Source organism: Phaethon aethereus (genome assembly GCF_964289735.1).
Source record: "Phaethon aethereus genome assembly, chromosome: 14".
Lineage (NCBI taxonomy): Eukaryota > Metazoa > Chordata > Aves > Phaethontiformes > Phaethontidae > Phaethon > Phaethon aethereus.
The window spans coordinates 7,742,068-7,753,287 of NC_138590.1; the positions used below are offsets into that span (position 1 = coordinate 7,742,068).

The following is an 11,220-nucleotide window of genomic DNA, read 5'->3' on the forward strand; positions in this document are numbered from 1 at the left end:
CACTATAAATCCTGGAGAAGGAAAGTTTCTTGCAGCTGGAAAAAGCAAATGTTAACAGAAGTCTTCCCAGGCGCGTTAAACAGCAGCAGACCCCGGCCTCCCCCAGCCCGCACCGCCTGGGAACCCAGCTCTGGTTTTCCCATTCAAAATGGGAGAGAGCCACACTTCTGGGAGCATTTCAGCAGCTCCCACTGGGGAGAAAAAAAAAGGGGGGGGGGGAAGGGTGCATTTTGATGCATTTTTGACCCCCGGTGAGAGATTTGCCCATGTCTAAGGCGCAAATCGAGACTTGTTTTCCTCCCGGCATTTCAACTTTGTATTTCCCCCTCACCCTGAGAAAGCAACCCCTCCCACCGCCTCCCTCGGAAAAAAAAAAAAAAAAAGAAAAAAAGCCCCAAACCCAAAAAACCTTTTCCAAGCGACCGGTGGAAATCACTCCACGCTAAATAATAAACAAATACGATAAATTAAAATGCCCATCGATCGCTGCGGATTTTCAAGCTGGAAGGCTGGGAGGAAATCACACCGACCCGGCGGTACCTGCGGAGCGGGGAGAGGAGCCGCCTGCGCTCCTGGACGCGGTGCCCGCAGCTGGGAGCGCCCGGAGGGGTGCGGGTGCGTGCGCGGGTCCGCGTGCGTGTGCGCGGGTGCGGGTGCGAGCGCACAGCCGCCCTTACCGGGAGCCCCTCGGGCGCGGGTCCGCGGCGCCGCTGGCCGGCTCTGCCGGGCTGCTCCCGCCCGCGCGGCGCGGAGGCTGCGCGGCTTCGGCTCCGCCGCTCACTCCGCCTCGGCCATCGCCGGCGCCGCCGCTCCTCCGGGTTTAGCGCCCAAATTTCTCTTCCCAGTTATTCCGGCCGGCGCTATACAACAAAAGCTTTCTCTTTACCAAGACAGTAGTAATACGTCCCAGGGTAAACCGGATGTGAAATAGGCTGTGACTTCATGCCAGAGAGATTTTATTTTAGAAAGGAAGGTGGTACCAAGCTCTCATCTAGAGACCAATCCGCCCATTTTTTATATGCAGCACAATTTAACTTCCAGTGCTCTCGCCCTAATCCCTTTCTGGCTGCAGACTCAAATCCTTCTACAATCTGCAGCGTTATTATTATTGGGGGGGGAGGAGGTGTGTGTGTGCACTGAGAATATTTAGACACTGGCCGTTTGCAAAACAGTCTATTTTAAGGGTCGTCCCTGAAAAAATATAACCGATCTGCGTTAGCCTTCAACCTTTGCTCAAATATTTAATCGCGGCATAAATATGAATGAAGGCTAGCTAGAAATGTAGAGGGTGCAGCACTACGCGTGTGTGCCTATAGGCTCTATGTACCTACAGAGCCAGGCGGTAGCCGGTGGACGTAGCCAGAGGGGGACAGGGATGCTGTGCAGTTCTAAACGCAGGTAACACGCATTTTGGGCGAGACCCGTAGGAAATCAGCTCCAGGACCTGGTGGCTCTCCCACACTTTCACACGCCTTTCAGCGGTAGGAGCCACGTTTGCCCGGAGTGGCTCCAGGGCTCTGTCGAGGGCTGTGCCCGGGGGCTCCCGGCCCCGTCGCACCAACTCTCTCCCGGGCGCGGCGCTGCCCTGGACCCGGACCCCGGCGGGGACCAAAGCCGTGACAGCCCCGCGCTCCGCCGGAGCCCTCGGCGGCGGGAGGGGCGCCCCCGGCTGCCCCCCACGACATGGGTGGTGGCTCGGCCCTGGCCCACCTGCCGTCACCGAAGGGCACGCTTCTGCTTGAAGTTAACGTCAGTTTACACACACACACCCCCACACACCCCCCCCAGCGACCGTCCTCTCCTCAGGCGTGAGCAAACTGGGCGAGCTCGGCGGGTGCTGACACTTCTGCAGAGAAAGAAGGAGAAAGTTGGATGGATCAGGTGCGGAGAGGCGTCGGGTATGCCGTGAGAGCACACCACAGGTTACCGTGGCTTTAGCTCAAGGCACCTTTCATCAGCCCTCAGCCTGCTGCGGAAATGTCAGACACTGCTAACTGCCACAAAGACAGCCTGGTCAGCTGTCTTAGCTCTGTTTAGCGTAAAGATAAAATGAGCTCCTCAGTCAACAGTATCTGTTACTTACAGAGCACTGCCAGCATCCATGGGGTGGAAAAAAAATCCTTGTATCGTATGCACCTGCTGGATTTCAAATACTGTCTACCTTCCCTCTTCCCCCTCTGAATGCCATCACCGATCCAATTTCTGTTCTTCCCTGTGATGTTGTTCCAAGGGAGGTCAAAAGCCATATACTTTGTCAGAGATAACCTGAATTGGTATCCTATGTTACAGTTAAACTAGCTGTTGCAAGCTTTATCCAGCTTTTTAAAACCAAATATTGCACATTCTACACATCCTCATGATATACATGGTTTATTTGTCTTTGTAACATCCTGAGAAGGATTTGATGTGACCCAACAAACTGATGACATTCATAACTAAGACTGGCAGTAACTTCCAAGGTGGCAGTCATTTTGGATAAGTGCCTGACTTACAACAGTCTAAATGCTGCAATGACTTCCCTAAGCACAAGGAAAATGGGAATTTTGTTTATCAAAGTCCCCTACTGCACCAAGTTCACCCAGTCATGGGCATTAAATAGCCACAGGTTATTTTAAAGTCTTGCAATGGACTTTTTGCTTAGTTTCCTGACATTTCCAATGAGTTCATCTCATTTTGATTCAAGGTTGTTAGCAATGCACAGAAAAGTAGGGAACAGAAAAACCTACTAACTTCCCAAGGGAATTATAAGTCGTGACTTTTCAAATCACTAGTACATAGGCACAGTCTTAGTGGCTAGAGGTATTTTCCAAATATGCCATGTTTCTACCTTCATTTGCTCTTAGCTAACATAATTTACTATGTTTTTATTCTTGCACTGAAGCATGAGAGAGTTTTGCTTAAGCAACAAGTTGAGATCCTCAGCTGAGTTAATAAAAACAGTACAAGGGTGTTTTATTAAAGTACATGGACATTGTGTGGCTGTAAAACCACTGAGATTCCTTGCCCTGTCACTAGGGGAATTAATTATATTATCTACAATGACCTTAAACTATTTTTTCTAGATTAATAATATATGTTTGAAAAAATAAATAAATGTTCAACATAGCTCCAGTATTTCATTTTCCCCTTCTTTTCTCATGAACAAAGAAATTATAAGTCGTACATTTGCTGTATGTTGTGTGTCTGTGACAGGCAGCTAGACAGACAGATGGGCCGAAAAGTGAATCACTGAATGGCTAAAAGTTCATGTACCTCTGTGCACTAAAACCTGAGCGAGTGGGCAGCTGAAGTCATTTCAGAGCCAATGAGACGTAACCTTGCATCCTATTTTTTTTCTTCTTGACTTATTTGAATTAGTATATAAACAATGGAATCTGTTTTTATTTTAGTAAAGTGTCAAGGGTCGCACAGGATGGTCTTTGCCTCCATGGACACAATTGCCGCATACCAAAGGATGATATGTTTTTCTGAGTTCTCCCTGGGTGAAAATATTGACCTAAAATTGGAAATTGCTCATTCTCTCTCTAATTCTCATCTGCTCAGAAAGTAGGACAAAACTATTTTTCCTCCATGGCTGAGATTCCTGTCCATCAGTGCTCACACATAACCCAGATTTTCCCTTTTCAAGGGCTGTTACCACAGTTATCATGTCATTCTGTAGTAAACACTAAAAATTTAAAACACTAAACAGGCTGTTTTATGATAGGTTATGGTAACAAAATAACTGTCTTTTAAGGAAAAAAAAACTATAAAAGAAAAAATCTAGTCTTTTAAAGACCGATATAATTTGTTGTTACCAACAGGAATGTAACCAACTTTTGAAGAAAAAGTGCTAAGTGGGAGATACATGTCTTGCAATTCTTACTTTTTCCCTTTCCCATCCAAATTCCACTGACCTAATCCAAACACCACTAAGGGTAACGCATTTATCAAATTAGACCATCTGTGGCTTTCAAGCACCTAATTTAAGAGGATATCTTTGAAAATCTCAAGCTATATATAGGAATGTGTATATTACCCATGAGTCTTAGCATCATATGATTTCATTCTTGAATGAATTGTTCAGATGAGAAAGGGAAGATGCATTTGGGATTAATCTCTCCAAGTAACTCAATATTAGGTGATGTACATCTCAGTGCATGGTTTTACAGTCACATTTGGAAAATGAGTATATCAAGAAGACCTAAATTTTTTTCAAGACAACTTTATGACTCCATAAGGTTTTCAAAAAGAGGCTGTGTCATTCATGTTACAAGGTAGTGTAGAGCTGAATTCTTTAAAAACAATATTATTAAATCTAAACAGTCAGCCAAAACAAACTTGGCACAGCTACTATGTGCAATGCTTTGAACTTTGATGCTAGTGCAAGTGATTAATAGCAATGAGGTTAAACCAATTGAATCCTATTTTGGTAAAATAAATCTATTAAATGATGAATTAGAATTGTCATAGCGAAAGATTTTTGAAGTAGTTAGAACTATTTTTGCTGCTGAATTTCTAGTAAACGTTTTTGAAATCTGGCCTATTCCTTAAATGCCTGCATCCTCTCTCTGTATATGTATACATAACACATATACAGAGTATTTATATGTCACCAGGGAACAATTTTTCTTTTCAGTGTTGTGTTTTTTATCATGCTGTTCTTTGTGTGTACAAAATATACATATGTTTTCTTTTAGTTTAGGAGCATATATAAAACAACTGAAATTCCACAGCAGAATGCTTTGACACGATGTGTCCTGAATAGCCAAGGGATTTGAATAAAGCAAATGAAACTCAGAGATTTACTGGCATACAGCAGATCAGATAAAGAATTAAAACAGAAAGACCATCTGCTCCAAAGCTTTGAACTCTGTTATTTACAAGTCCTGCTCGTGTGAGTAAATGGAAATATTTTGTTGAATATATTATTTGAATTTGATTTCTAATTTACATGTTTCAAAAATATACTGAAGAATAGCTATTGACCCTTTGGTAGACATAATGAAATTCAGTTGCTTAAGTTTTTTTTTTCCTTTAATTGAGAGCCACAGTCAAGAAAACAGGACATATATTTATCAACTAGTGTTTTTGTAAAAGGCAAGTGATGGTATCAAACAAAAGTTCACTCTTATTATGCCTCTTTCATTTTACAGTAAGGTTCTATCCATCGCCTCTTTAGTGTTCAAAAAATTAGTAGAAAGAGAACTTCCAGGGAAATACAAATAAGAATCTTCATGAAAACAAGTTACACTGTTTTCAAAGAGTCAATCTGAGATAATGCACATTAAAGACTACGAATGTTCTTTCTAGATCTGTGTTGAAAGTTGAAAATTGAAAGTGGTGCTCCTTTGAACCCATTATCTATTAAAAATGGAATAAAGATGTAAAATACCTGACACCCAGAAACTTAGAGATGATGGCTGTCTCTTGAATTTTAAAGTTTCCAAATACAATATTTCAAACAGAAAACCCAATTACTTACAAGTTTCTCCGACTTTCTAATCCACATAGACAACAATTTATTATGCCTTGCCATGCTGTTGCCAAACATCACCATGAAATTCAATCCATGAAGCCAGAAGGGGAGGATCCGTTCCTAGATAATAATAGGATTTCTTGTCTGATGCCAGAAAGGAAGAATGGGATAACAATATGTTTTTTTAAAAAAACCCACAGTGAAATTAATGAAAACCACCAAAAAGAACAAAGGTCACAGTCAGGAGCTTGCGGGGATTACAGGAGCCTGGCAAATCCAGTGGTGATCATCGACGATATCTTTTTCAGGAGGCTTTTCCTGCAACAGCTGGATTTATCTGTAGTAGAATATAAACACCATATGTGTTTATCCCCTATGCTCTAACTCACTGCTTGTGATGAGGTGAAGTCTAAATCTACAACCTCCTGGAGCTTTCCTAGCACCTTTAGTATAAATTCAGCACACCTTCTGCAACTACGAAGCTCTCCTCACAAAAAGGGAGGGGTGTACTCTTGTCAACCTGGTGTGGATGTCATTCGGTTACCCTTCAGAAACTAGAAAATAATGTCATGGCTCACTGTCCTTCCCACTCTGCATTTGGAAGGAAATATTTGTTTGGGACTCAAACCTTAGAATTATGACTTGTGGTTTGATATACTTAACAAGAGTTCAGGTTCATATGGACCAAAGAGCTAACCTGTAATTTCATATTTTCTTAAGCAACAGTGTTGATCCATAATGATGATTTTTCCTAAAAAATGGATAGGATAAAAATCTATGTAAGCAGAAGTTCTAGATTATTCAAAGTTTCTGAAGGTTGATAGGGTTTTTTTGGTTTTAAAGATTTCCCTAGCAATACAATGTTTAGTGCATTAATAAGCCCTTGTTACTTATTATTTGTAGATAAAGAAGTGACTTTGAAAGTGACTATGAAAAGAAAGTGAACAAAGTAAAATAAATATTTACAGATAAGAAACAATAAAATACATTTTATAAAATTAAGAAACAAAAATCAGAAGGAAAAATATTCACCATTGTCCTACTACAAATATTTGCCTTTGGTTGAACTAAAAGATGTAGAGTCAGAATATCTCAGCCTGAATTCAGAGATACGCTTAAAATGTGTTTAAATCCATCCCTATTCAACCAAAAACTTAAGAATCCACTTAATGCCATGGGTCATAGATATTCTTAAACTTAAATGTGTCACACAAGGCTGAATTTTCTTGCTTTTGCTGCTTTGGAAGCCAAACACCCTGCTGACTTCTTAGGTGACCTTAGACACATTTCATTTCTCTCCCTGTCTTGGTGCCTTTATCTAGAATGAGAACCTTGCAACCTTGGAAGCTCAGTTAGCCAAAATTCCCATCGATTTCAGACAGTGCAGCGCTAAGCTGAACCTTTCTTGCAAATACTGTTTAGAAACCACAGAAAAGTTCGTAAAGCAAAGGTAACACACACGTTAGCTTGTCAGGTGCTGGTTCCCACTGTCATTTCGAAGCACACGGTGTTTGATTCACCCATTCCTCCTACTCCACTGCTTTCCTGGCTTCCTAGAGATGGTGCAAGGAGGCTCTTCAGATGATTTTATCTTCCAGCTGGACACACCGTATGCTTCCTGACTGCTGATGTTGTGCATGGAGGTGTACTTGCTTAGCTGCAGGACACTGTCAAAGCACCCTTGCACACACTGTCCTGCTCCAGAGTTTGAAGTCTGCTGTAGAAACAGCAGAGTAAACATTTAAGTGACATTCAGATTTTCAAATCTAATTTTTGTGTGACCTGCTTAGTGCTAAAAATCCAAGTGTAGACAGGCATAGCAAATATAGATGAGGAATACGCTCGCACAATCATTAACAAAGTGGTGTTGTAACGGTATGATTTTACACTTACCTTTTGCATTCATATCCTAAGGTCCTTATCCAAAAGATACTAACACAACTATTCTGCGTTTTACTTCCATTTTAAAATTATTTATGTTCGGTTTTATACCTACTGAAAATTACACAGACAAAACCTGTGTAATTTTCCCAGAACTGCTGTGCTGGGACAATTGCAGGTCCAGCTGTTAGTGGCAGATATTTTCAGGCAATATAAGAGCAGGGCAGGTTATGTGTAAGCTTTCCTGTGGCTCAAGGCTCCTAGTTTTTATGCATTTAGCTTTTGAGGTGGGTTCTTCCTGATTTCCTCTGTGGTTTACGTTGCTTGTTTTTACTGTTACAGATTAAAACCTGATTTATGTGTTTTGAATTTCCTTGTAGAGCCCCCGGTGTTAGTCAGGCAGAACTGAAATTTTGATGTTGGCTAAAGAGCTGCTTGATGGACTTTTTTTTCTTGCTCCTTCTAACAAACTGATTCAACAGCATTGCCTGTTCCATCTATTTCATTTATGGAAATATACCTCACAATTGTTATATTTATATGCCAAGCTTTGCAACATGAAGTCTGCACTTACAATAGTTTGCATATGTGGTTATATTATATTAGGAAATTATTGTTTTCATTCAAAGTAGCTAAAATAATAGCTGGCCTATAGACACAAAAACTCATACAATTAAAAATCAATATGTTCTGGACATTTTCAATAAATGTAAATATCAGTTAGAATTGAAACTGTGTTGTAATCTAAATCTGTGCTTTATTCTAAAGGAGAGCTCTAACAATACCATTTCAGAAGGTCTCTGATAATCCAAGATGATCCAAGTGATATTTTAGAATGTAACCAATAATTTTTAATGTTGAGTAGCATAAACAGCTTTATAGGTGTAAGGATTGGCTCCCCAGTGCATGTAAGCTGGCACAGCTGTGTTGAGTTCAGCTGGGTTGTTGCAGCAGCTGTGGATCTGGTCCTCGCCTACTGCCATGTTTAAACAAACTAAGCAATTGCTGTAAACACCTAGGCTTGCTCGGGTAATATGTGAAAAGACAGTCAACTTAATATGAAGCCATATTTAGCTTTCATAGCCTTTGCTTGCTGCTTTCATAAGAATATTAATATTTACTTATTCTTTGTAGCATGGATATTGGTGTGCCCTTTTACTTCTTTTGAGATTCTGTGTATCAGTATTAATTGGTTTCTATTCTAGAGCTTGAACAGTTACTTATGAAAATTATGAAATGTGTCTACATAGAGACAGTGCCTCTTTAGTCAGTAGTAGCTCCATAAAAAGGAGTGTTGAGTCTTCTCTTTTTTACTGCTACCGATCAAGAGCAAAGCAATTGGGATTAGAACAATACTCAGTCACTGGTGTGACTGGGAGGGAAACTACTTTTTCACTTGTGTTAGTTTTGCTGTGGGGAAGAAAGCTCTGTATTTTTGAGAATAATTCGTTGGCATGGTTGTGGAACTTCCTTCTCAGTTACCACTGGCTACCCTTACTGAAGGGAATGTGGGTGCACAGGCTCCGACCAAAGATATGTTGTTATTAGCAATATTTCACAGACTGACAAGAAGGTTGTCTGACTATCTCATTTTGTGATAAGGTAGCAAGTAAAGGAGTCAGCTGTTCTTTTTGAAAGTAAAACTCTGCAGGCCATTAAAGGCAGGATTCATCTAACCCATTTTCAGCTGTGACTAATTATTCAGATCCCGAAATTCACATGTAGACACCATTCGTAATCAACAGAGTGATAAGATGACTTTTCTTAACGGATTGTTGAAATGGAATGAAACATTTTGTCATAGTGATGTATCACTTTCTGCTAGGCAATACTAATAAACATTTAACTAAAACTTAGTTACATAAATGTAATAAAGGATTGTAAAGTCAGGCCTATTGAATATTGCTGCTGTTTTGTATTAGTTCTGGAGAGTTGGGGTTTTTCTTTTACAGTTTCTTATTTGTATCTATCTGATCAATTGAGAGTTCAAGAAAAACATCCAATACAACAGTATTTTTATACTGAGCCAGGTGTGATGCTGTGATAATAGCCTCCATTTTTTGCTCAGGACAAAAACCCAACCATATTGGTATATGAGATCATTTGTCAGGAGTGAAAATACTTTCCTCATTGCAAACCAAAAGTGATCTTACTCACATATATAATTCAAGCAAGAATTTGAGAGGCCTAAATGTTGAAATGGTTTAAGTCTGTATACCAAAACAATTGGCATGTAACATTTGTCTTATCAGTATTCTGCAGCAAAATCTTTAATCACGTTGCAGTGGTGTCCTGAACTTCTCTCATGTGCTAGGGATGCCAATGGCCCTATGACTGCAAAACTGCTGGTATTTTCTTTGATTACACATAGTGATTTGCTCTAGTAGCTAAAATACATCAAAGTATGCTTTGCCTTAGATGACAAAGAAAGAGAGTGAAGGTCCTTTTCTGAAGACAGTGATACAAACTAAACAAGTGGGACAGCAAACCATCATGTGCCTGCAAATACAACTGGTTAGTCAACAAAATTGTAGTTATTGAAACATTTTAATGTTCATTCCTTGGCAGACAGCAACTAGAAAGGTCTCAGCCTTGGACTCTGCCCCTCCCTCATTCCCCGCCCCCCCCCGAAACAAAATGGAAGGAAGAAGTAAAGTCTTCTGAAGGCAAAAAGTTAGTTCACTAGCACTTTGTACTCTGCTGTACAAAGTAAGGTCTGTCAAAACTGCAAATTTTATTGTCATTTAGGAGAATCAGCCAAAGGTGCGTATGGAAATAATTCTGTATATAATTTACACTTTTCTACCATTTTTTTCTTCAAAGCACAGAATATGCACTCTTCACAGTTTTTCCCCCACAGTTTTTCCATGAACTTTTTCTTGTTTTATCTTTTTATTGTTCTTGAAATTGAGTAATATAGAAAAAATTATCAGTCACCTAAACCACTCAAGCATTTTTCCCTGGTTTTGAAGTACACATTCATCCAGCATAATCATTTCTACTGTCTAATGCTACAACTTCTTTTCCATGAGTATATTGTCGTAGACACCCACAGGAGTGGGTAACAGGCTGTAGTTCAGTTTTTCCCCATTTTAATGGGGGGAAGGTTTTATTTCTAGGTAGCATAGCAGGAATGCACATATTTTAGAAATTCTTGCTAGCTAAATGCTGAAATATAATCAAAATAAGCAAACTTGAAGACTTGATTCCATGAGAGATCTACCACCTTTAAGGTAGCAAAGAAGGGGTATTTGCAGCTGTGCATGGCCCTGTGGCTCATGCACATGTGCCGACATTGTCCATGCATTGTAGGAAAATGCCATTCCATTCTACCAAGGGAAGATGCCAGGAACCATCTTAATTCTGAATTCAGCTGGGCATCTGGGAATTTTTTAGATACTGCTGAAAGGTATTCATGATCGGGATTCATAAATGGGATAATTAAAGCAAACTCTTGATTGCTTCTTCTGACCTGATGAGTACTTACTCATAGTAACAATGTCCACTCTAGAAAAGCACTTGAGTCAAGTATTATTATTGCTTATTTAGCAACTTGTTACCTAAAAGATGCATTTATGCTAGTGTTTTATTCATATTGTGTGGCCGTTTGAAGGAAATCTGTCTATTCCTATTTCCTGCAGTTTGGCTTGGCTCACATTAGGGAGGAGTCTCAGAACATGGAAATTCAAGTCATTACCAATGAAACAATATCAGGCAATAGTCTCCAGGTGTGTTTCTGATATGCTCCAGTAGCTAATGGATATTCAGCCCATGGGACCAGAGTAGAAGTAAATCTCTCAAAATGCATAAAGGTTGGGTGCTGATCCACAGCATCAGCTGTTTTGCTCCAGATATCTCTGTCTACTGGTTTATTGTGCTGG

At 40.4% G+C, this 11,220-nt stretch overlaps 1 protein-coding gene across 1 annotated transcript in view; it reads right to left on the reverse strand.

Annotated features, from left to right (window-relative positions):
• Positions 1-944, reverse strand: part of GABRA1 (gamma-aminobutyric acid type A receptor subunit alpha1) — a gene marked incomplete at both ends in the record, with an annotated part of 41,047 nt that extends 40,103 nt beyond the window's left edge. Inside the window, one exon of the mRNA XM_082006203.1 lies at positions 887-944. Coding sequence (XP_081862329.1) covers positions 887-944 — 58 coding nt within the window. The remainder of the gene's footprint in view (positions 1-886) is intronic.
• Between the last annotated feature and the right edge of the window lie 10,276 nt (positions 945-11,220).